The sequence below is a fragment of the Ammospiza nelsoni genome, chromosome 2, assembly GCF_027579445.1.
Source record: "Ammospiza nelsoni isolate bAmmNel1 chromosome 2, bAmmNel1.pri, whole genome shotgun sequence".
Classification (NCBI taxonomy): Eukaryota; Metazoa; Chordata; class Aves; order Passeriformes; family Passerellidae; genus Ammospiza; species Ammospiza nelsoni.
The window spans coordinates 80,737,391-80,764,267 of NC_080634.1; the positions used below are offsets into that span (position 1 = coordinate 80,737,391).

Below are 26,877 nucleotides of genomic sequence, written 5' to 3' on the forward strand. Positions count from 1 at the left end.
TTTTCCAGACTAAAAGCCAAATGGCCTAGAAAGTAAAGTTCTGCTAACTTTCTGTGCTATATTCAGTGCAGTAATTCCAAGTGCTTTCCCCCTCCAAACAAATTAAAAATATGTAGCTTGAATCCTAACTTTTGACAAAATAAAGAACTAATACAGTTCTCGAGTAAATAGTACTTGATAGTGGGGTTTTTTTTGTGAAACATAGTAGTTAATAGATTTGTCTAGTAGTGGCTCAAATGTGTTCTTTAATTGATAAGATGGGATACTTATCAATCGATAGGCAAGGACTTCTTCCTACCTTGCTAGCATATTCAGGCTGGATTTGTGCAGCACTGGCATTACATTTTAAACTAAGCGTGAATTAATGATTAAACAAATGCTGCTTTTACATCTGGCGAAATCTTGTGTGGTCATGCAACTGGTGGAACTATTTTGTGTTGCATGAAAAATGAAATGGTCTTCCTGAGGCTGGATGATCGGGAAGACTAAGATTACACTCGGGTTTGCCATTTCCTTTGTGCATACCTGATTTCTTCTCTTTATCTTCCTGTAATCAGCAGCTATATCCATTGCCAGGATCTAATTGAACTTAATGAAGAAAGAGGTTCTGCTGTTAAGCTTCTGCATTTTCTGCTCTTTGTGCTGCTCAGGGTGCTAAAAAGAGATGAGTTAACATAAACCTGAGTAGGCTGTTTAACCTTCTTTCTCTTCTGGAAATGTAGATGCAATAACATTTGCAGCTGAAAAGGCTCATTCGCAGTTTCTAATGTTTAAGGATGCAAATGAAGCATTTTGTCTTTTCTGTCGCCTGGAGGTGTTAAGCAAGGAAACAGAAAGAGGTTTCTAGGATTAGTTCCACAGATTTCTTTTATCATGTAAAAATCAAGGGTGGTTTCAATGCCGTGAAGTGAAGAAAAGCAATATGGAAACCATCCAGGGAAAATTCTTAAGTTTAGTTTGTTTCTCCCTAAATTTTCTGGGCATTCCTTACTACTGATATAGGTGACTACTCAAAACTCTTTTGAGCATACCAAGGCTAAGTTTCGGTGCCTCGGGTGCTGTCTGTGTAGTGTTTCATGTATGGTGAAGTAGTTAATCACTCACAGTGGCGTGTCATGCAAACTCCTGTATGTTCAAATTTTATAGTTTGTACATGAGAAATGCTTCTGAACCGAGTTAATTCGATATTGCGTTTAAGTTCTGGACAAACATATAATATATAGACCATCTAAAGCCTTAAATAGTTTTAAAGTGAAATTATCAAGTAAGACTTAAGGTTGCAGATCCAAAGTGAAAACTTGTAACTGTAGAGCCACAGAGGTAGTACTTGTTCTCAGTGTCTTGTGCTTTGAGCCCTTGGAAAAAGCTGGCTCTGTCTTTTCACTTGTAAAGGTATGATTGGGAGCTATGTCTTCCACTTAAAGTTACAATATACACTATGAACTTTTTGGTAAAGGAGAGTTTTTAATTTCAAAATGTAGAATTAAATCAATGTAAGCACGTTTTCCCTTTCTATGTATAATCTGTAATAATAATAGTTCACAACTTATATCTTGTTAAGGATGTTGTCTACGGATCACTATCATTCTTAGTTTTGACTTCGTAATTTTACCACTTCTGTGGAATTAGAGGAGATGACTTTAAAGTTTAATTAAAAAAACATTTTTCATGTGGCATTAGTACTTAAGGTGGTGCTGACTATTTAGAGTTGCTCTGGCCACTCCCTTGTGTTTATGCAGAAGTCATAAACCTGTGTACCTTTTCTGTGGTGTACACCTTTTTTGGACACTGGAGTTTAGTTACTTTAGATTGTTTATACTGGCTTGGCAACTGTGCCTTTTGTTTAAGCTGAGCTTTAGATTAGTATAACAAATTGAGTCCTCTCTTTCCACCTTCAGTATTTGAATATGCATATACTACATTTAAAAAAGCATAATTATGCCTATCTCTCTATATATTATAAATAGCTATGTGCTGTGCCTGCATTCTATTCCTAGCCTACTTTAAGGAAGGCATGTTTGGGACCTGGATAAGACTTGGTGTTATTTCATCCTGCAGAAGTTTGTCTGGTGCTTCTCGTAACTGATTAATGGATTTTCATGCCTCTGCATATTTAAAACTATGGAGACAGGCATTAACAGACTCATTGCAGAGTTAAATAAACCAGGTAATATTTCTCAGAATGGGAGTCTATTAACACAACTCCCTCCCCATGGTAAAGTTTAAACATGGAAACTGGCATCAATTGACTTATTTTCAAGTAAATGAATGTGTTCTAGTTTTCATTTTTTTGGGTATTGCTGCCCAGCAATTTCCTTCTTTTCTTAAAGTGTGGTTGGAAAATGCTTTAGTGTTCTTTAATTCAGTTTTAAGAAGGAAGACAAACTTCTTGCTAGCTTTTTCCTTTCAAAGGAAACACTTCCCATGTTTTACTTTCTCTTGCAGTACATACTCCTGTTTGAGCCAGTGAATAAGATATTTAAAGTACCAGTGTAGTATCACAGGTAGTGACATAGCTTGTGTGGGGGTTCTGACTTCTACATTGTAGTGTGTTTTGGAGCCAAGTAACAGTTCTGATTTTGAAGCAGAATTTGGAAGAAGCCCTGAGACCTGACAGGCTGGGCAGCACAGTTCTTTATTACCACCTTCCTCTGCAAGTTGCCTCAGGCACTGTTACTTGGCCAACTGCCAATTTATATTTTGCTTTTGAGGCTACTTCCTGTCACAGTGTACTTGCCTTCTGCTTCTGAAGCTCAAGGTGATTGTAGTAATCCATCTCCTTCCAAAGACCTCTAACAACACAAAAGCCAAACCTCTGCAGAGACCTGTAGTAGTCAAAGGCAGGTGTAGAGAACAGTAGGATGCTACAGCCCTTCCCTCTTGCATATTTATGCTTTTCCTTACATCACATACTGTCTTCACTGGGCTATAAGCTGTACAGAAAGCTTTAATTTACTTCAGCTCATCTTGTAAAAATATTTGTTCTAATGAAGGATGCTACTTGTATGTGTTGTCTTTTCTCTTGTGCGTGTTAGTGTGTGCATTGTAAAGATCCTGTAGAATCTTCAGAAGTTCTGCTTATTTCATTGTAAACAAGGTTGGGAGAAACTTTTCTTCACTGAACTGCTGGAGAGTTACTGCTCTTGGTGATCCATGACAATACCAAGGCTTTTTACTGATTCAGGCCCTTTGCAGCTTAAAATTAAACATCAGAGAATGAAATTTTCCATTTATTGGTACTGAATTTGCAGGTTGATGCCTGCACAAATAATTGGCCACTTCTGTGTATGCTCTTAATTCTGAGCCTTCAAGACAGCAGCAACAGGGCCAAAAAATTGGAGCTGATATGTCATGGCTGTGCAGAAGGCTTCAGGATATTTTTTCATGCCCACCACATTGTATTGTAGAGTATTTTACCAGTTCAGTATTTCCTAAGTTATTGAGTGGATGCTTCTTATTATATATTCTTATAGTAGATTTCCTTGAGGATTTCCTTCCCAATGTTGAATGGACAGTTCCTAATTCTGAAGTGTTTTATGTACCTGCCTTTTTCAACTGATGTCAGTGTGCTTGCGTTGGTGGTGGTGCTGGATTTTTTTCTCCCCTTTTTCCCTGCTAGTACTCCTGAATCTTGTCTGACTTTGGATGTTTCCTCTAGATTTTTCTGTTCTGCTTGGTTTTTTCCTAGGTTGTTTGTACCTCTGTTGGACCTTCCTTTTGCTGCCAGCTCAGCTTTTCAGCCCTGCATTTAGTTCATGTGACTTAGAGGCTTTTTGGCCCAGCTGTCTATTCCAGTAATCTTTGAGGTGTGCTGCTTATCTACTCTGCTTTGTATGTGTCTGCAGGCAGCTGCACATTCAGGTTTTTGTCCTTCTGGTGGTCTGTGAGTTGTATGTGGGGGATTGTGTTTGTGGATGATCCCAGTTTTTCTGGAACACTGTGAATACCAGACTACTTGCGCCTGTTCCCTTCTTCTTTGGATCTGCCTTCTTGGCTGGTTGTGTGGCAAGAGGTAGTACAATGGTGAAAGAATCAATCAGTAAGGATTTAATGGAAACCTTTTCTAGTTTCTCCTGTGAAGAAAACTTGCAGGTTAAAACAGAATTCCTTTGAAAACCAGACCTATGATAAAGTTTCTACTTAAGTTTTTAGCTGTGGACCCTCCTTCATAATCTTACTCACCAATAAATTCTTCAGTAAGTGTGGTAACTTGTGCTGCCCACACTTGCTGATCTTGCTGTTACCTCACTGCCACAGAATCTTGTTTCTGTTTCTCTTCTGCCCTTAAGTTGTTGAAATACTTGTAACTACATGTCCAGAGTTGTTTTTAGCAGTGGCTTTGATGCTTCAAACTTCAGCCATTCTGTGACTCAAACAGTGCTCCTCAGAGAAGCATCATGTTTGACTTTTTAAAACAAACCTTAAAACAGTAATGCAGATTTAACAAGAAGAGCAGGTCAATATGGCAGCATGCAGCCACCCTCCAGAGCACCTCAGAGTTTGAGCATGTGCCATCCTCCCAAAGAAGGTTCTTGTTCCCAGTTGCATGCACCCGCAGCTTGTGGTCCTTCCTTCGGTGCCCATAAAGCTTCTCTGTTTAGCTCATTTTGTCTCATGAAAGTGATGGAAAACATTTCTTACACAAGAAATAGACCGTTGTCTGTCATGTTGGTCAGCTAAGTCAGCTGAGGAGTGTTTAAGCCTGCCTTTAGAAAAGGGGGATAGATAGAACTGTGGGCAGGCATGTGCAGGAGGGGAAGGAGAGAGGATGAGGGAAGAGGAACTTGGTTGGTTGCCTCAGTTACTTGAGGGCTGTTAGTATCTTCTGTAAACATCACCCTGAGTTGAAAATATCATATGTAAGTCTGAATTTGAGAACCGACGATTCAGTGGCAGCGTGCAATAGATTTTTTGGGTTCTCCTGTAAAGTTCATGAACTTGTTTAAAACCAGCTCTGTGTTCACATAGAAAAGTTTATTTTCAATAAAGCAGAGTAGCTACAAATGCTCCTGAGATCTTTCTAGCCTTTCAGGCATTTCTTCCTCAGAGATGAGAAATACTTCCCTAGAACTACTCATTTCAGATACTAGGGAATGAACAAGAACAAAGCCTACATTATTGTCACTGCTTCTGTGTGGTAAGGTAACGGTAGGGGCTCTTGCACCTGGAAGCAGCTGGGCACTTGGAGTGTGCTTTGACACATCAGCATGCTGTGAGTGGAAAAATCCTCTCATCCAATGGTCCTGAAAGAGGAAACACAAGATTCTTGATGGCACTGTTTTTGTACATGGCATATCTCCTTGTTGGTTGAAGCTGCTCCTCTTAAGCTGATATTACATGTAGATTCAAGTATCTTGGCTCAAATGAGGACACCAAAAACTGTGTTTAATTGTGCATAATTAACATAGTAAAAGACAGGATAAGTTTTAGTATCACTTGTTTTGTCTAAAGCTGAGTTGGAACTGTTCAATCATTTCCTGCAGCTCCAGGAGGCCTGGCAGTGAGTTGGCTGCTTTGCCACAGATTCATAAGCCCACAGAAGAGTATATGTTGCCAAGTATACGTGTGTAAAAGTTGCTTATGCAGTTTCCCCTCCTTCATGCTTTCTATCTTTAATTCTGCTTGGGCTGTCACTGAGACTGAATCCACTACTGACTGTGTAATACACTAATTGTGAATATCTACATTCATAATTTCCAGGAGGAGGTGCAAAGGGAACTCCCCTTCTAGATGGTCACTTTAATTACTTCAGGAGTTCATCAGATGGGCAGGTCCTTTCCAGATGTTGAGAGTATGATGACTTACACTAACATAGGTCAGTCTGGCCCACTCTGTTCCCAGAGCAGTCAGATGTTTGACAGACTGTGACTGTGATGGTCGCAAACTCAATCATGAACTTCTCAAAAGGATTTTCCAAATCTTGCCTTTGTTTGTTGTACTTTGACACTATGTTTAGTTTTTGCTATATTAGCTGCATTCTCTGAGGATAGACTAAGGCTTTTGTCTGGCATAAAAAGAGCCAACCACCAAAAGCAAGGGAGAATAAACTGCTCACAGTTCTTATGGCATGACTATTAGACCTGTTGTTACTGCTTTCAAAAATAGTGGGCTGTTGGGGAAAACTCTAGTATCTGATACTTAAGACAACTAAAAATTAACTTTTTTCATGAATTTCTATGAACTTGTTCTTCTATAAAATATTCCTTTTTATTTCCCTGTACCTTTGATTGTGCAAAGTAGAGCAGTGATACAAAGATATCACAGGCATGTTTCTAAACAAAGTGCTGGTGCATGTTTATGGTGAAACTTTTGGTGTGTTTTCTGCAGCCAGATAATTAGTCTTCAAGGCTGAAATATGCTGCTGGATGTGTGGAGGAGTAACAGAAGTTTTGGAAGAACTTGTTTGATATGCAATGTGTAAGCTTGTGTATGTACAGCAGAGGTTTTAGTACTTGTTGCCACACTGACAGGTCTGTGTGTGAACAAATTGGTAAATCTTTGTGGGAGGTGAAGATGTTGCCACTGCATTCTTTCTTATGGTCTGTTTTTGGTATTTTCAGTATTAGGCAGTAGACTTTTGAACGGATTGTTTAATACATTGTGTGAGTGTGGTTGATGAAGAAGCTGGGGCACTTTTCTGGTGTTGAGCAGAGAAACTTTGGCAGAGGGCTTGAGCAAGCATCTTTAAGTGATGGGGTATTAAATTGTTGTAACAAGACTTGCAAAACTTTGTCAGCTTAAGGCACTACTAAACAAAGTCTTTTTTAATGTGCTTAACTAAAGTTAGTTATGAGTCATGTCAGAGAATGCACACCTTTCCAGTGTAGGAGATGGTTAGACATACTGCCTGGAGACCAGCAGAACCTCCTAGGTTTGTTAATTTATTTTTGATTTATGGATGTTGCGGAATGCAGAATCACATGTTTTAGGTGTCCTTTGATATCATATTGAATTAAACTATTTCGTTTCAGATTGTTGATGGGGAAATAACTGGCTGTGGTGACTGCCCCAGGTGACTGATATTATGAGGGAATAGCTGGTTGTGCTGTGCTGCTGTTTGTTCACCATGGAAAAGCTGATATGTGTAAGGTACAAAGGTTTGAAGCAATTGCAGTCAAAAGCTGCATGTGTAGACAAGTGCAGTTTGTAAATTCTGACCTATGAAAGTATACATAAAAAAAAATGCAGGTTGCAACAGATGACATTTGCATTAGAGTAGTGTGAATATGCTACACATCATCTGGTACTTAATTTTTAGTAAGTATTATGGGCTGTGTCCATGTGGAATATTACAGCTCTACAGGATTCATGTAACAAATATATTGGATGCAGAGATTAATTTCTTGAAATGGCCTGCAGTGTTCCTTCTTAGGTGGTTCATTAATCTTTCCTGAATGGTACTGTTCTCTTCTTATCTGGCTGTCTGGACAGGAGCAGGGAGTGAACTGGGACTTTGGAAGTCCATGCCACAAATCAGTGAGATGAGACAGTAGGTCAAGCCTGATGTCCCCTGTGGGCACTTGGCTGGAAAGGTGCATGCTTGCTGATGCCATCAATGTAATTTTTATCCTCCCCTGTGACCTCCTGTTTGAATGAAGATTTTTCATTTTCTGTCAGTACAAATAGGAGAGAAGAGAAATACTGTAAGAATATGGCAGCAAAAGTTTTGAACCCGATATCTTGACCTCTGGAGATCTCGTGTTTTTGATGGTAAACTCTGAGAAGAAAGTGAGGAGAGGAAACAATATATGCTGAAGTTTGAAGTGTTATTGGTCAGGATGCAAATGCCAGTATTGTGGCAGAAACTGTGGAAACAAGGTGTGTCCAGGTTAGAAGTGATACAAGAGGGATAGTGTAATCTCCACTTGTCAAGTGTGTAAGTGATCCTTTTCCACAAGGTTTTTTGAGATTGGGATACAGTCTGATGATATAACTCTGTCCTGCTTCTAGGTGTATGCAGGTGCCAATTTCTGCCTCTTGTTAAGAGAGGAAGAAGTACAAGTTTTCAGGTTGTTTCTGAAACAGTCAGCTCCAAACTTTGTGTCGCTGTAGTTTCGTGCATCAACTCCTTGCTTTGTTTCCCTTCTCATTTAAAAAGTGGATTTCTTCAAGTGCCAAAGGATCTGATTACTACTTAATTATGGATCTGCATCCTTGTTTTGGTCCTCCTCTCTCTTCCTTCTTTGTATTACGCTCTTCCCAACTTTCTAAGACAGCTGTTAATCAAGTTGTTAATTCCTGAGTTGCTAAGCTAAGAATCCCAATGCAGTAGAGAATAGAAGGGCAGCGATAAATCCCCAGATGGTTCATTGTGGGTCAAAGCTAACAGTTCTTTGATGTAGCAGGACTGATGCTCTGCATTTGGTTTGGGTGTCCTTGCACTGAGCTTCCTTGTGTGTCTATAATGCCCACCTGGTCTTTTCTGGATGATCTGTATTTCCCTGTTAGCCAGGATGGTGTGAAATAATCTACACAGAGACGCTGCTGGCACACTGATCCTGCTAGGAGGCTGCTGACAGTGCAGACAGTGACTCCCAAGCATGTTGACATCTCTTGGCTCTTATAAGATCACAAATAGGAGGATGTTTCCCAGTTTAAACATATTTTTCCTATGTTCTGGGATTGGATCATGTACTTCCATCATGTAAATTCACAAAGCTTCAACAAATGACTTTTTATTGTTAGTGACTGTAACTGTATGGTTTGTGTAGCATGTGTCAGAAAGACAAAATACTAAGGCTTGAATTGTGATATAAGAATTGCTGTTTACCATTTTGCTGGTAGTGGTATTAAGTTAGCTGCCCATTGGCTAGAAACAAGTTGGTTTTAGACATTTTACAGATATCTTAGAACTGGGGAGAAGAAAATAAATGTAACTTGGAAGAATTGTGCAAGGCTTGATTTTTTTTAAAACAAAAATTAATTTTTTTGTTTCATCCTTACCCCTCTTTCATCTTCTCTTTCCCCATCCAGTACAAAAGATATGAAGTTACCTGAAACACATGTGTACTTGCTATTGCATCAGTAACTCAGGGAACAGTTCTGATAGAATTGTCTTTAACTTAATGTAGTACTGACCTGGAGAAGTTTGGAAAAATGCCTCTGTCTAAATAACCTTGCTGAAGTCTATTGTTGGCATAGAGAAACAGGAGGAAGAAACGTGCAGTTAAAATGTTTTAATACTTCAACATTAATATGTAGGTAAAACATTGATGTTAACTGCTTTCCTTATTAGTGGAGAAGAGTTGCCTGAAAGAATCAGGAAACGTTATTTCACTTATTGCTTTATTTTCAAGATCTTTTATCTGTTGAGTTAAAGACTGCATTTTCATTGTGGTATTTCATTGAGGTTTGGTTTTAGGAATACATAGAATTTTAAACTGTGTTATCATTTGGCAAGTGCATCTTTGTAAATTACTTTTGGTTATTTCAGTGGTGAATTAACAAACCTCTGTTTTCTGAAGGGATATTTTTAACTTCCAGGCTGGAGTACTTCCACTTGCAGCTATTTTTCTCTGGCCTGGCTTTTGATTTATACAAATGCTAATTATAGGGCTTTGAATCTGTGTGTATACATAGTTTCACAAGGTCATACACATTTTTAATGAACTGTCTGAAATATTTATATATTGCTCTGTTGTTATGTAAAGAGATCACTGTCTTATAAGTCTTGTACTAGCTCAAAAAGAGAAAAAAGTTAATAGTAATATCTGTGTATGAAAAAGCTGATTTTTATTTTTGTCTCTTAAAGTTTTGTCTTCATTGTCTTTGCAGGCATCAGAAGGTGTCACCTTCATTGGACCTGACACACATGCTATTCAAGCTATGGGAGACAAGATTGAAAGCAAATTGTTAGCCAAGAATGCAAAGGTCAACACAATTCCTGGCTTTGATGGAGTAGTCAAGGTGAGAAATCATTTAATTGCTGTCTGCCCACTGTAGGAACAGTGTCTAAATCAAAGTACACCTATTGAAGGTCTGATGCAGAATCTAATTATAATTTCCTCTTCTTTTTCAGTAAAATGTAATTAAAAATGAAGTACAGATTTTTACTAACAAGAGAGCTTTAGAGAAGTGGAGAAAGTCCTTGATAATAAATGATGTATTAGTTCTTCAGTGGAGTCTCTTTAAATTTAACATGAAGGCAGGTAGATGTGTAAAATGTCAGGTGTGGGTTTGACTTATTTGCACATTTTTACATTTCTCAGGTCTTTGTATTGGCCAAGATCTTGACAGCTCTAAGTGAAGTTTGTGAAACTGTGTGAAGTTTGCATTTTATGGTCTGTTCTGATGGTGCATATTTCCATGTGTTGCAAAATTCAGGATGAGGATGGGATGGGGGGGAATTTGACGGCTCTTTATCAGAATCTACAGCTGTGTAGATTCTTTCTCTTTGTGTATTTTAGAAGGAATGTCTTCCAACAGTTTTGTAAAAAAGAACTTGTTACTTCTTTATAGCTTCTAAGGTTAAATAAGGTATATCTTCATTTTTGTTTATTTTTGCCATAGTGATTGTGTTGGATTCTTTTAAGCCTTCCTTTGTGTCTTAATATATTGTCTATGTTAATGTAGTTAAGCTTTTCTCTTTTAAAATCTTCATTGGATAAAACTAAAACTTGGTTCATTGTAAAATATTGACCTCCTGGGTTGAAAATTTTTATGCTTTACATGTCAAATCAAATTTTTTTAAAATGAAGTTTGAGTAAAACTTTAAGTTGCATGGAAAAGAGCATATAGCTAAGCTGGATTTTAAACTCTGTTAAAAGACAAATTACCCCTCAAAACCTGACTGAAAGTGAAAGGTAAATAGAGTGCAAAGGGGCTCAGCCTCCACAGAAATACTTGGTCCAATGAGGCTGCCTGGAGAACTTGACTAGTGAGAGAGAATGATAAAATCACAAAATAGCTGAGGTCAAAATGCCCAAGAGAATTTTTCAGTACTTGTGATGGAAATGCATGTTTGTAATGTCTGGTAGCAGGATAATGCTGCAACAGGTAAAAGTGCAAAGACTTCTTTCCCTTCTGGAGGACTCCATATGAGTTTTGGACTGGAATTTGTGGCCATGTTGAAGTCTGGGAGTGGCAAATGGGCAAATTTCAGGTTTTTGTTGTATGTTTTAGCAGTCCCTTTTGTATGTGGTCGTTTAGCACTTGTAAGATTTAACAGCAGCCAAGCTGTTGGGTAGAATATTCTTTGTTCTATCCTGTATATTCTTCTAGCACCTGTATATTCTTCTAGGAATCCTCAAAGTAACTTCCAGAAAAGCATCTAGCTAGAAGATAACTTTGAATTAATCATTTGAACACCACAAAACATTCTCTAATGCAGAATTAAATACTCAAAATGATGGTTTTCTCATTGTATCAAGTTAAAATTTAAGGGTCTGTTATTCTACTAATAAAAAAACCCCAAACCTGACAAAGTAGGATAATGGTTAAGGAACAGATAGGCCTATAACCAGTGCAGCTGAGCTGCTTTCTTGTGTGAACTTGTTTCGTAGACCTTCTGTTGCAGTGTTTTTGACAATTATCTGAAGTTCCTGGCACAAAAAGGAAACTTAAGTGATGTGATTGGCAATGGGCTATATGCAGCAATACCTTTAAAACCAAATGAACTGGAATGTAGGCCTGAGTTGACAGCTCCAGTCTTCTGCTATTGAAAGGATCTATGTAGTAGTTCCTTAATGCCAAAGTGCCTGTGTTGTTCCAGTTTCACCCACCTCAGCCCTGCATGGGTTCTGATTATCTGAGGAGTGTTGATGAAAAAGAGTACGTATCCAAAAAAAAAAACAAATCCAAACTTGCAATGTGCCCACCAAATAAGAAAAAGTCCCACAGACTTTACCAGCATTGTAGTCTCCATCAAAAAGTGGAGTTGCAAATTTTAAGCTAACCAGTGCTTTGATTACCAGTTACAGGAAATAAAGCTTCTGATAATTGATAGTGTCATACTTGCTATGGATCTAAATATGTGCCTGTGTTTGTTCTCTGATTTCCTTCCTGTGACAATGTCTTTTGCTCAAATGAATACCCAAATAATTAGGTCATACAGGATGCCTGATCTTTGGTTAGAGCTTGATATGCTATTTTGCAAATTTGGACTAAGATAGGAAGGGCAAAGCTGCATGATACCAGCTCTAATCAGAACAGCAACACACAAGGAACTGGAGACTGTTTAAGGTTTCTGCCATTCTGTGGGAGACCTATTTTAGTCACAGTTATGAAGCTTTCAAAATCCTTGTGGGCTCTTTTTCCTGAGAAATAAAAATTTTAAAGGTCTTAGGAAGGAGTTAAGTGTTTGCTTGACGCTTAAGGTGGTTAGACCTGGCTTCAACTGTAAAGTGGACTTCAGTAAAGCTGGAGGAAATCTGCATTTATGCCTCTGACAATGCTAGAAATTAATACGAATCTGTTGCATGTGTTGTTTGTGGATGAATAGTTGAGGCAAACACAGAGCAACAACTTCTAGTGCTTCATTATTCAACTCAGGACTGCACTGAAAATCTTTGTTACTAGAAGAGTAGTCTTCATCCATGTTAAATAGTGCTGCAGATACTTAGGGTCCTTCATGAATAAAGGATATTTTTCCTCTCTTATGTTGCTTTGCACTTAGACATAGGAGATACAGCTAAGGTTTTGTAATAACATCTTGGAGAAATTGCATGCAGAAAAATTCCCAGTGAGTAGTAATTAAATTAGAAATGTAAAAGAAAGAAGCCCTTCAACAGTATACTTAAAGCTGGAAGGATTGAAGAGGAGGATGCTTGGCATCAGACACAGCTAACTGTTCTTGTACTGGGAAATGCTCTAGCAAATATGAAACAGAGTGGAAAGATATGGAATGGAGAGGACAGTTTGACAAAGAGTCATTTTCTTCTCATCACTGGTTCAGTTTCTCAGTTGGCTGGGGCAATTGAGAAATCCAGTTTGAACATATAAGGAACTGGAGTCTTGTGCCGTCAGCTAGAGAGCCAACAAAAGCAATGAAAGGTAATTAATTTCAAAATGTGTAACTAGAATTAGTTTTATAAAACCTGATTGGGAGATGTAGTCATAAATGGTTTTAATCCATGTGAGCAATGGCTATACTAAAGTTAGGGCTGAGATGATGTATTGACTGTAAACAACTGAAGGGGAGTAAGAGACTAGAAAGTGGAGGCTGAGTAATGAGCATAAGAACATGCTGTGGTGAAAAACTGGGAAAGAAATGGCAAGGAAAGAATTATTTTTGTATTGTTTTGCCATATACAGCCAGTTTGATTTTTATGGCTGGTAGAACACAGCTGGGTGTAGGCACAGAATAATGTCTGTGTCTACTTAGTTTCACTGATGTCAGTAAACACATTAGAGGTCTTCAGTAAGGCTCTGAATTTACTGTAGGTAAGTTTTGGGTGCCTGTTTTAGATGAATTTTTGTACTGGGATATTGACATTGGGATTGAATGATCACTGTTGGAGAGGTTGTTAAAGATTCTGGATATGAACTGGAGGTTCTCTAAGGCTGACGCCCTCAGCCATGAAAACCATGATGCAGTTCTTCATCATTCAATGTTTCACAGTTCTAGGAGTCACTTAATCAGCTTTACCCTGGCACTCCCCTACATCAAGACGGATTTGTTTTTCTGTCTCCACCTGCTGGTACCTGGTTGAGAGGCATGTACATGAAAGTAGGAGGATAGGAATTCTTATGCTAAAAGGAGTATTTTATGTCTCTTTAACTTAATGGAATCACCTATTTGTAAAAACACTTGACATAACTTTATAACTCCTAGGACTTTTATTAACTTCTACCATTACTTGAACATTTTTATTTGTATAATAAAAGTTGGTGCTGAAATTATATATTTCTTTACAGTTTCCAGTTTATTTTGGGAAAATGGTAGTGTAGCTAATGTGCTTTTGGAAGAAATAGCAGTAAATCATTGAGGACTTTTGCTTTTAAAAATAAAGTGTTTTTAGTAGCAGTGTGGTTTTGTATATTTTGCACATATGGACATGTGTTTTAGGCAGTATCATAGCATTCACTTTTTTGCCGCTCTTGTGCAAATATTGTGTACCTGTCATAAGTTTTATATACCAAAAAGCTAAAATAACTGTCCTAACTTGCCAAACTGTTTCTGTATTTATGCAATCAGCAAGTGAAATTCACGATATTTTAAGCATATTTTCAACATACCTTCTTATGGAAAAAGATCAAAAGACTTATCAGAGATTGCAATATATCAGTTTTTTAAATTAGTTTTTCTCCTTAAATCACAGCATATTTTTGTTTTCTGGTTCAGAAATGCTCTTTGAAAGCGAAAATTGGAGTAAGCATGGATTTTTTTTTTTTCTCGTGTCTTAGCGTTTGGGTTCTAATATGTTAGAACTGTAAAAGAAACAGATGTTGACACAGTGTAAATTAATAACTGTGCTGGGCAGATGACTAAAATCTTTTCAAGCCAGAACTAAGACAATTAGTGCTGCTGATACCAATCAGTTGTTACTTAAAGTTGTTGTATGCATGTGTAAAAATACAGTGGCAGTGAAAAGTTCCTCTCTAATGATTTGCAGCTTTTCTTCCTGTAGATTACAGTGTATCAGTTAGCCACTTGTTTGCAGGTAACTAAGTGAAAAAAGATTACCCTGTTTGCTTCCCCCCCTTAACTCTATTTTGCAAATATGTGGGGGAATTTGCAAGAGAAAAGAAATGTAAAAGTTTCTTTCTCAACTATAATCGTGGCTCTTCATCAGTCATCACTCTTCCTGCATTTTGTTCAAGAGGCTCTAATTGTCTGCATTTGGCAGGTTTAACACTTCCTGACAGAGAGGCTATTAAGGGGAAGTATTCTCGCATAACTGTCACGGGCAGGAACAAAGAACCTTCAAACTCAATGTGTGGAAACCACTAACATTCTTAAATGACCCTTTTCATGCATTTTATCCCTTTAAGCTAAAATTTGGAGGGTGCAGGGTCATGGAAAGCAGCAAGGTGTAATAAAACAGTAAACTCTTGAGGGTTTTTTTTTTTGGGGGGGGAGTGAGGGGCAAGTTTTTTTTTGCTAGATTTATCTCTTGAGTTAAAAACAATTGTTATTTGGAAAAATCTCATTAACAGATGTGACTGGAGTAAAAAGACTTAAAACTGATGTTGCTTTCAGGACTGCTTTGAACTTAACAAGCACCGATTTGTGGAGCAGACTAGCTAATGAAAGGAAATTAAATTTTCTGACAACTTCCCCTGCCAGCCCTCTTATTCTTCATGGGGCTGTTACTAGGTACTGAAGACTTTTAAAGAGGATTTTGTTTTATTGTCGGACATAAATGAACCAGGTATGAACATTTCTTATGTATTTTTTTTTAAAGTTCTGACCTGGGTGCTTTTAAAATGGATTGCCTTGAAAGCTTTAAAAATATCAGGTTTCAGTTTAATGTTCATAAGTCAGCCCCCATAGTTTCAGACACACTTAGCAGCTGGTGGTTTCCAGACATTACTGCCTTTATACAAATTTTTTTATGTATGTCATGGGATAGTATAAATATTAGCAAATTTGGATGGAATTTTCAAACTTAACGTCTACCACGGTAATTTAACCCTTTTTCTTTCTAATTTTGTATAAGGGAGATATACTGTTATCAGTAGCAATAACTACTGCTGGGAAAGTGATTTGGTTATTGAAATGTAAGTTATTCAGGTGTTCTGGTTTTTGTTCACTGAGTGTCCCAGGATTTTTTCCTGTACCAGGCTACAGTAGTATAAGACAGCTGAAGCAATAGGTGGCATCAACAAAAGATTTTGTGAAGTTGGCTTATGCAACTCTTAAATGAATACAATTATGGAAATCTTCTCCTTTCAGATACAGTTTAAAATGATGCAATTAAGGTTTATTTTGTCTTCGGAATGCAGAACTCTCAAAACTGAAATGCTTGTATTCTTTCTTGAGTAAACAAAACCCATTTGTCTTTGAAGAAGTTCTACAAGGTTTTTTTTCCTGAACTTGAGTTACTCCCAAACAATAGAGAATCAACTCCCCCTACTGACAGCAATCAGGAAAACACAAGGAATACCTGCGAGGACAGAAACAACCTGGTAGTGGACAAACTTTAACGATCTGATTTATGGTCCATTATTGATTGTAAACGTCTAAATTCTAGCATTAAATTCCTACAACTGCAGAAAATAATTTTGCGATCCTGGTTGTGTTTCCTGTCAGCTGATTCCTCGTTGCTTTGAGTTTCTCAATGCACTAATGATGAGGTAGAATTTACATTCCACTTATGGTATTAATTTTACATTCCTCTGGCTGAAAAGGGTCAGGAGGTTGTAAAATCAAACATTAAATGAATCGGAGGAGACAGTAGTGCAATATATGACTGCCCTCAGGACATAGTGCAATGGCTGATGGGATTAATGTTGGGTCTCATTTCCTGCTTTTACAGGATGCAGATGAAGCTGTCAGAATTGCAAGGGAAATTGGTAAGTTCTTAAATTAGCTATGGTGGGATTTGTGTGCCTCTCAGCAGACATGGTTGACTAAATTGAATGTGTAATAAGTAATCCCTATAGAACAAATAATGTTTTAATAGTTTTTAAGTTCCCTGTTGCCCATAGGGCTGGAGGAATCTAGGCATTAACGCCCTGTCTCTTAAATCATCAAATTTGAGCTTTTCAAACTGGACTTTACAGAACAAGTGCAGCCATGATTTGTGGAATGAATGTAATATGCAGTAATGAGTACCTCACTAAAGGAGTTAGCTGAAAGTATATCTGCTATTGGACATGATAGTCAAAAGTTAGGCATGGTGCACTTCTCTTTATGTGGAGACTGACACCAGTGATGTTATGATCTTCATTCTTCATTGCTGTTTGGACTGCAGCTAGCTTGAATATGATCCAGAGCACCAGCCTTCTGTGCTTACTGAAATAAAGTCACTATTCAGCTTCTGAGTATCTTACAGATTGGTGAAAAGAGCAACCAGCAAATGAGTCTGGGACTAATTTTGATGAAGGTTAAGTGTAATATGTGTTTAATGAGTTTTGGCTTTTATTTACTAAAGCTTGATATTAGTGAAAATGCTAAACCATATGCTTCAAATTACACATGTTCTTAAATGCTTTCTAGAGGAAGAATCTAATGCAGTAAGATATCTGATTTTTCTTGAGGTTTTTCTTTAATTTTCCCTTTGAGATTGAAACCATGAGAAGCTATTTAGGTTTATCACAGGTAGATAAACAGCTTTTCACCTGTGTCAAGAGCTATTGCTGTGCTTTCATGTGCCTGATAGAAAGTGGGAGTTGCACTGCTACAGATAACTTAGCAGTGTACATTCTTTCTGCTTTCAGTTGAAGTTGGGACTTTTACCCTGCACTGGTTAACTGCCCTGAAACCCCCCTTAGGCTTGTCTGACTTTTAGGCTGACACAACTGAAGTCAGCATTTCTGTGAGTAGTCAGGCTTTGTGTCTTGGTTGTGAAATCCAGTGATAACTGATCACTGTCATGGGAGCATTACCAAAAGAAAGAGACTGTCAACCAAACTGGAACATTCAGAAGGGAACGGTAGATAGATAAAATTTGGTTTAGTTCTGTGTAGTAATGTGACAATATTTCTGTTCACTTTCTCTTCAATACCCTTTCTTGCTCTTGTGTTTTAAAGATTTCCTGCAGGTATTTTCTTAAACAGTTTTGATGAATGTAAGTTAGAAGGCATGCAGTGGCTTTCTAGACACCCTTTAAAATACATTATTTTTTAATTTTCTTCTGAGTTCTTCTGGTGTTCTGTTGACTGGTTCCTGTCTTTGATATCAGTAGCAGTTTGGAGGTCATTATATCAAGGCAGTCTTAAATCTGTGATAATAAAGTCAATTACAGACAGCTGGGTGGTGCTTTATTTAGATGAAAAATTCTTAAACTGCTTTGATACAAGAAGGGTTTGTACTACAGTGCCATGTAGTGAAAGAAAAATATTCCTTCTAGCTTTTTCTCCACCCATGGTCTGACAAGTTGATCAGTTTGGTTAAGCTTCTGTCTAATTGTAATCACTGACCAGAATTAAAAAGAGTGACTTTAATTTCAAAGGATCTTAAGATAGAATGAAATTATAGTCTCTTGTGTATATATGTAATGTATTTGTCCTTGTATATGAAGCACTTGATAAGTGAAATACTTTCAGATTGTTTCTAATTTCACTAATTCAGTGTTTCAGTCTTCTAAGAAAGCGTAAGTAATTCTTAAAAAAGTGACTGTGGGTCAGTGCTCAAAACAGTAGAACTGTGTGTGATGCTCTCTTGCTCTATTTTTTTTTCTGCTTCTCCCTGCTGTGTTTTGGCGAAATATCCAGTAGTAGTGAAGCATGGCACCTCAGAGTTGAGAATGCAGCTGTTACCTGTTTCAGTGACTATTATCTATGGATACACATTTTCTAGGTGTGGGAGTGAAGCATTCTTTTTGCCCCTGATTTAACATGTTTTCCTGCATTGTGTAGAGAATGCGATAGGGAAACTAGGTTAAATCAGAAATTGGAAGAAGTTCAGGCGCAAATTGCTGTATTGGCTCCTTTCTACTGTCTCTCTTTTCTATTTGTTGGTGTGGGCTGTTGTGCTCTTCTGATCCTTTCTGTGTGCTTAATTGCATTGGCCCTTTTCCCATGCTGCTTTTAGGTCTGTTTGTAGGATTGTACATTAAGAACTGTTGGCTTCTTAATTCTGAAGCATCAATGAAACTCACGAAAGTTTGACTCCTCTATTTGAAAGGATTGAGCAGCTATGAAGTGCAGTCAGTTAAAACAAAATGAAAATCTGTACAAAACTGAAAAGATCAACAAGATGGTTTTTTGTCATGTTTCATTTGACATGAGTTTAGTTAGTGCTAGCATGTAATGGATATTAATAGATTTAATGGATATTGAAAAGAATCTTGTAGTGTCACATGGAACATTGCTCAAACTGATATCGCACAATGTGTTCTGTGGTCTATTACCTGCAGCTTTGTAAAAATGGGTAAATTACATCTAAAAACCATGGTGGCAAAGGGTGGGAGCAGGACATCAGAAGTTTGTTTACTCCTTTTATCATTCAGATTCTCAGAATAGTAACTGTCCTGGAAACAAAGCAGTCCTAACTTATGAGTGTCTATTTAGCAGCAAGAGCAGGTGCAGTGATCCTCAAGTCTGACTGCTTTTTGAGTTCTTGCTTCCTAAAATCTTCCTTAAGAGGTGTCACAAGATTGGAAAACTATAAAACAAGAGTAGGTTTTAATCTCACATGCAATTTTAATTTCACATAAAGTGGCATCTAATTTGAGGGAGGGATTGAAAACCTAACACCTACTCAAAAATGTGTCTGCTTTGTGAGTCTTTTCCTTGCTGTTGTTGTGGGTACTTACAAATAAGTGTTAGAAATTGTTTGCATGCCTCTCCCTTCCCACAAATAATCCAACCAATCCATGGGAACATACTTTAGCAATTTTGATTGCTGCAAAAATGGAGTGTTGAGTAATGCATTCTGATCCCAGTATCCTCTACCCAATATGTATGCAAAACTTAAATTTTACAGGGCCTTCCATTCAGTCTTTGGTATTGGCTAAAGAGCTGCTCTGTAGCTGAGTTCGGCTTAGCTCCCCAAGAGTGAGCAGTGTGTAACCTCATATCTGGGCAAAAGGTCCAGTACCCTTATTTTCAGGTGACTGGCTAATTTACATGCTAACATGTTGAGGTCTGTTGCAATTTTTCTTCTCAACCAGAAAAGCTGTATGTATTTTTTTCAAAACAGGTCTTACCTTAATTTTTTAAAACCTGTTTGATTTTTACTTATATAGTGGCTCTTGGGAGCCTTTAACTGCCTTGCCTACAAGCCTGGCTGACGTGTTATCACTGTATATAAAAGGTGGGAGGGAGTGGAAGCAAAGTGGTGTTACACTTGGTGAATGATACTAGTAACCCATGTATACTCACTGATAATTTAACCATGTGAGTTGTGATAGATGAATTACATTTTGAAGCATACAAAGACTTACCAAGGCTCATTTTTGATATGCCTGTTTGTTTTTCTTTGGAAACTAAAGAACAGTAAATTAGGACTAGATTATGCTTACAGAATTAAAATCAGCAAACCATTCGAGAGACTGATATTGTTAGACTGAAATTGGTAGCATAATTAATGATGATTTTTTCAAGTACATATAACACTGAAGATTAAATTATGGAAATTGCCGTAGTGCATTTGCCATAATAAGGCATAAAACAGTGCTTGTTTCAAAATTTCACTCTTGCAGCTTTTGGGTTGGACAAGGTCTCCAGATGGTGATAGTATTGCCAGAGATTCACTAGTGTTATCCAGTAAAATCTCATTTCTTGCATGGAAGTTATACAAGATGTGCTTTTAGCTTTATTTCAAGATATCCAGTGACTTGTGTAGGAGCCTGGCAGCTGCCAGGGATCTGGAGTTGCACCTTACAGCATCAATAAAATGCTCTTGTCTAGGTGTTGCATATACTGCATTTCATGAAAATTGGTTGAACTTCACTGTTGCTGTGTGTAATCTAGAATTATTTTGAGTTTACCCCTTAATCTCTGGGATTAGAGAGGCCTGGATCAGGCTAATTGTTACTCTGTGGCTTATCCTGTACCCTTCTATGGGCAGTATCAGATACTTCACAAGAAAATCTAAGAGACTCCAGAAAGGCTATTTGCATGGCTCTGCTTGGTCTTAATCTTGCATGTTGTAATAAGAGACTACTTTAGACTCCAGGGCATGGAGATTTATAGCCTTTTGGTAATCCATGCCTATAGGAGCTTGGTTTGTGCTCTACATATGCTTAACTATGACCTCTTTACAGCTTTCAGCCATGTGAATGCTTTACAGCCTGGGGTTTCACAGTCTAATAATGTGTTAAGTTGGAAACTATTTTATTGATTTTTTTTCTCCCCGTTTCTTTGTTATTTTAATGTTCTCATGTACTGTTACTGCTTTTCTGCCTTCCAATCAACACTACTGTTCCTTATGCTTCTGTCATGCCTTTTTTTTTTTTTTTGGTATCCATTTCAGACTTTTTAAGAAAACAAAGATTTTCCAGATCTTGCTGGTTTTCATTTTCTTCTCCTGAACCTCCTTTCAGTTAGATCACTATGAGGAGAATGTGGGAATATTGTACTGCTGTCACTTAACAGAGCAAGAGTAGATCTACATTCCAGAAAGAAGCCGTAAATATCAGTAACACATATGACAGTAGACTGGACCACTTTTAGGAACCATATTCAATTGTCTCTTTCTGTCCCCAGATCAAAGCCTTTTACACAATATATCTTCAGTTCTCAAGGACTGATGGACTCTTCTTGGCAGATGATATCAGATGATCTCATATTTGCCTATGTTGTGATTTTCATTAAATATTCTGGAGACCAAAGGCATTAAGAATTTTCTGCTATCCTAGAAATGTCAAAAGCATTTTAATCAGAACCTTGATTTTTAGTTTTCTGCATGTTCATGTAAAGAAAGGTGATATTCTCTGGTATGATGGAGTTGTATCAGGAAGCTGCTTTGAATGAAATTATTTGTAATAAAAGATAAACAATCATTGCCAAATCTGCATTTAAACTGTGTGCTTTGTTACTGTAATTTTTTTAGTTTTCAGAGAAGGAAGATGCTGCCTCATATCTGTATTACAGTAGCTTACTCTATGAGTAAGGTATTGCTGGTTATGGACAATGCTGACAAATTTATGTTCTTTTTTTAACTACATGTACATTTGGGAAGAATACTTTTTAATTGTAAACAAAAGTAATCTGTTCTGATACTGTTACATAATATCTAAGCAGCGCAGCTCTCAAGCTGCTGTGTTGTTTAAAATGTGCTGTAATAGTGTTGATAAAGATGCACATTTGTTTACTCTATCTTTAGACTTAATTTATGAAGGTCGACTAATTTTTGCTATTAATTAAAAATATTATTTAAGCAGCAATAAAAGAAAAAAAAATTTCCTAAGGAAATGTGAGCTTAAGAAGGTCAAATGCCTTATTCATAAATCACTTCATTATTTGGGAATAATTCATTCAGTGTTTTTTTGGTATAAATGAATTGGAGAAGACAGCCTTTCTTGGCTGTAGAAATTACTGCACTGACAGCTAAGTTTTGAAAAGAAAAAATTCTCCTCTGTTCTCCCTGCAAACAAAGTGTTTTAATAAACGAAGTTATTGTCTACTGGCTTTATTGGACATGTGGTCAGTTGTCATGTTCCTCTGACCAACTGAACAAAGTTTGAACTTCTGTCTAATTGTTCCCCGCTGTTAGGCTACCCTGTCATGATCAAGGCCTCAGCAGGTGGTGGTGGGAAAGGCATGAGAATCGCTTGGGATGATGAAGAGACCAGGTGAGATGCTGTCCAAAAGCTTGCCTTGATGAATGCTGCAGTTACTGAAGTCCCATTAAGCCATTGTGAGTTGACAGTTGAGCAGATATGAAATGTTAGACAGAGAAATTGGATATTATTTGGTTTTCTCCCTTTAGCATAGTGAGAAATATACTTTGGAAGTTTGCGTGTGCCTATTTCTAATTAATTATTGCATAAGCCTTACAAAATATCATCCATTAATTTGAATAAAAAACCAACATTTACAACTGCTGTTAGTCCAATGTTAGACTGTAAATAACATTTTGCTGTATGCTGTTCAGAATGCTGATTCCTTAATTTCTCTGTGTTAGGTAGAGTATTTATTGGCCCTGATTCACAAACATTAATGCATGCCATTAGTTCTGTTAAAGTTGATGAGTCTGATCATTCATACGTGGGAACACATACGGTGTTACCAGAATGTGCTCTAATAAATTGCATACTTCTGTGTTTAAACCATTTGTATCAGCAAACTATTGTACTTTTGTCTGTTTTGAAAGAACACATGTTTCAACACACAGATGTTTTCATGTCTTATTGGTTGTCTGAATCCTGAACATTGCATTGTTGACTCAGAATTTTACAATCCTTTCTCTGCTGATGTTCTGGCAGCAAGGGAGCCTGATTTCAACTCCATGTGCTGCTGATCTTACAAAAACATGTATTTTCTGATTTTTCTAAACTTGTAATGAAAAGCCTATTTGATCCAAAATAACTGGAATGGTTTCCTTTCTGCATGGAGGGAGCAGCACATGTGCTGGAGTAAACTCAAAGTACAACTGAAATTTTCATTAGTTTAATTTAGCCACCTGCAAGACTTCTCTGTTGTTTTTCTGTCCCCTGTTAAATTTTTGTTTGTCAAAACCTAAAAATTGGATGAAGGAATAATGAATGTCTAGCAGTTAAATTTTAGATTTAAAGAAAACATGATGGGTTTATTTGTACCATGCTCTATGTAGTCCATTTGTATTCAAATCTAAATAGGAAAATAATGTTTTGTGCATTAGAATGAAGATCTAGAATAACCTTCTTTCTTAAAAGGATACTTTGTTTCTACTGCTTTAGAATCCAAAATTACTGCCTTGATCTTGTGCAGGCAGCAGTTTGTCTGTTGGACTTGAAAGGAAGGAGTTCATTTCTTGTTTAGTTCAGAAAGAAGCAAAGGAGCTTGATTAAAGTAACTGTTTTAAAATAAAAGGGGATGTTTTAAAATAAAAGTGGATCTAAAGTCATGATTGCTAACTTATTTTGGAGAAAGGCTGTGGTTATGGAAACCACGGCCAGTGCCCAACCACCCTCTGGGTGAAGATTCTCCTTGTTTGAAACATACTTTTGGATTTTCAGGCTAGTTGAAAACCTTCCTTGTTTCAACTGGCTTTGTGTACAATAAGGAACCTTAAATTATTTGTGGCATGGTGGTGGAAATAGCCATTGGAAGTGGAAAAGACTGATCTGAGGAACTTAAATACTGCTGTCACAGAATTGTTCTCGGTGGTAACTTACTGCTTCATCTTTCATGTCCCTTATATATGCCAAATGATCACAATTGTTTTAGATCCTCTATTATCTATATAATATTATATATTATTAATATAATAATTATTATTACTGCTATAGCTAAGATTTCTGTTAATTTTCAGCTAGTATTTCTAAAAGAAATACTGGTACAGTTTTGTCAATGTTGCAATTTGTTTTTTGAAACAGCTCTTCACATGCTCTTCACTGTGGAAGTCTGCAGTGTTGACCCCCTCTCTGTGTAGGGCTGCTGTTGTGTTTTTTAAGATCTGAGTCCCTCCCAGTCCTCAATTTTATTGCTTTTTTCCTAATTTTGGTCAAGTTCTAGAGTTGAATTTTTATGTACAGTTCAAGCCACTGACCCACATCTAAAATTAAAATAGCCCTGTGTTCACTTTAATGTAATCCATAGCTAGATTTCTTGGTTTGTAGAAGCGTCATTTAGCATGCCTTTTCTTCACCTAATAGATGCCCACTTGAAATTATATTGAAAAATCAAGGGCAGATTTCTGAAAAGCAGTTTACCTTAAGTTCAGGTTGGTAGATTTTTTTTTTTCCTTCAGCCTGAGAAAGTTCTGTCGTGCTCTGTATCTAAACCTATTTTTAACTGAGTCATTGATCATCCCAACTCTGGTCTTGCATGTGAAGAGCCTCTGTGGTTGCACCCCAGCAAACCTGATCTGAAAGGTTTCCAGGCACAGGCAATGAGTAGTTCATGATGCAGTACAGCAGAGCATGACCAGGGCATGTGTCTGATATCTGCACCTCATCTGTGTCATTCCCTCTTTGTGCAGAAACTGAAGGCTTCTTGCTTCCAGTATGCTCATAGCAATTGTACATCTAACTAAACCTTTAGGCATCATGGCTCCAAGAGGTGGCCTGGCAGCTCTGAAAAGGTATTAAATTCAGGACTCTGTCTTTTCCAAAGAACAGATTGAAATTTTCTGGCAGAGGTTGTGATGGGTCTTTGATGTGAAGGCACTTACTTGCTTGTAAGTTGAGTGTCAGAGGTCATCATGCAGGAGCTATTGGCCCATGTTTTAAACTCTGTGAATTTGCAGATAGAAATTAGTGTCTTTAGCTAGCAGCTTCAGCTGCAGACATGATAACCTCCAAGTTGGAATTTTGTACTAAATAATTTAAGAGTTACCTTTGAAAATTTTGGAGCTTTGTGTTAGCAATTCCCCCCTATTGTCTTGCCTTCTGTAACTTTTCGTAGATATTGAAGTCTTGCATGCTTAGTGGGTATATGTTTTGAAAGTTTTTACCAAGGCAGCTTCCAGCAGCAGATGTTTAGAGAAATGATTTTGTTTTTTAACATGTAATAATAGGAAAATGTAAATTGTCCTGTTTCTGAAATTCTTTCTTCGTGCTTATGCCAATTTTATGAATAAAAATCAAACATCTGCTCTCAGATTCCAAGAACTCCTTATAATTTCTGTTCCTGTGGTCTTGTGAATGGAAAGAGGAGTGGGACTGGAAGATATTAATGTGGAATAATAATTAGCAAAATCATTCTGAATCCTCCACCTCCTAAAGCAGAGGGTATATGAAGTGTGTGGTCTAAGAAGACAATGCTTTTTAAAACGCAACATTATTACCTATTACAAGCCTATGCATTAACTTTATTATCTTCCCAAAGCATTGCATTTGGCATTTCAAAGTACTGTGCAAAAACAGGAGTGTATGGGCTTGTCATCTTTGGTCTGTCCTGCATCCTATGTGCTGCTCAAGTAAGGGGAAGGAATCTGTTGGATGAGTAAAGAACAGTCTTTCCTAAAACCCTATTTTTTAAAAAACCCACTCATTCACATATTCATGCCATCTACACGTGTAAAATGCTGTGACTAGATAATTTTAGTTTTTTTTTTTTTTTTTTTTAGTTTTTTTTTTTTTGGTTTTTTTTTTTTTTTTGTTTTTTGTTTTTTGTTTTTTTAGTTTGGAGTTAAGCTGAAGCAATCTATATTGGTTCTGTGTGTGAAGTCAACAACATTTGAGTATCTATTGGCTACTTCTCAGGGTTTTAAAGGGCTGCTACTATATTAATGGCTATCAAACATCTATTTTTTAATTAGATGGTCCTTCTAATGCTGGCCTTGACAAGAAAAAGAAAATGTTCTTTTACTATTTCCTGATTTTGAAAACTGAAATTTTACATAATGAGTACAGTCTTTTGTTAGTGTCTGACTGCCTCGAAAGAAAATTGTTTTAATTAAAGCAGCACTGCTGATTTAGAGCTGGAGGCAGAAAGTTGGCGTGGCTGTTTCACTTGAGACAACCACAGGAAGGCTTGTGGCAACATCAGTAATGCTTTTGTACAGCTTAAACTTCAGTGTGAGTAAATGTACTGTAGGGAGAGAGGTGAACCTTAGAGAGATCCTGTTTTTCCTCTTTATAATTGTGCATGTTTGAAGGGATCTAGAGACAGCATCTCATCCAGCTTCATCCTCTGAATAACATCAGTTTAAACGGGTTGCTTAGAGCTCCACCTGATTGGGTCTTGCACTGAGATTACACAGCCTTCCTAAAAAGCCTGTTCTGCTGCTTCTTTTAAATTTTTTTTCCTCACATCTATTTGGAATTAATTTTTATTGTTGCCCAATTACAACTGCACAGTTTTGTAAGCTAAAACAAGGTCAGAATATCTGAGATATTAATTCCTATTATATGTAATTTAAAAAGATTTGCAAATGTATGGATGAGATGATTAGGCACCTGTCTTTTTTTAACAAGTATTGCAGTTTAGATTTCTAATTAGCTTCAGTGAAAGAAAGTCAATTGTGAATAATTATGCATAAAACTATGTGACACAAAAATGTTTACAAAACAAAACAGAGCCTTTGATATAGGAGTTAAAATAGCTGTAAATCACTTTCAATAAGAAGCACTATGTATGGCTGTTTGTTACAGCACTTGTTTTTTTTTTTTGACAGATCAGGTAGTGCACAGAATCACTACTTTTGATGTCCCTTTTTTCTCTTTACTAGGTAATTAAATG

At 37.2% G+C, this 26,877-nt stretch overlaps 1 protein-coding gene across 3 annotated transcripts in view; it reads left to right on the top strand.

Annotated features, from left to right (window-relative positions):
• Positions 1–26,877, top strand: part of PCCA (propionyl-CoA carboxylase subunit alpha) — a 274,780-nt gene that overhangs the window by 71,086 nt on the left and 176,817 nt on the right. For all 3 annotated transcript variants that reach the window (XM_059466064.1, XM_059466066.1, XM_059466063.1), the window contains 3 exons: positions 9,775–9,906; positions 16,419–16,455; positions 22,265–22,343. In XM_059466064.1, the coding sequence (XP_059322047.1) occupies positions 9,775–9,906; positions 16,419–16,455; positions 22,265–22,343 (248 nt within the window). The remainder of the gene's footprint in view (positions 1–9,774; positions 9,907–16,418; positions 16,456–22,264; positions 22,344–26,877) is intronic.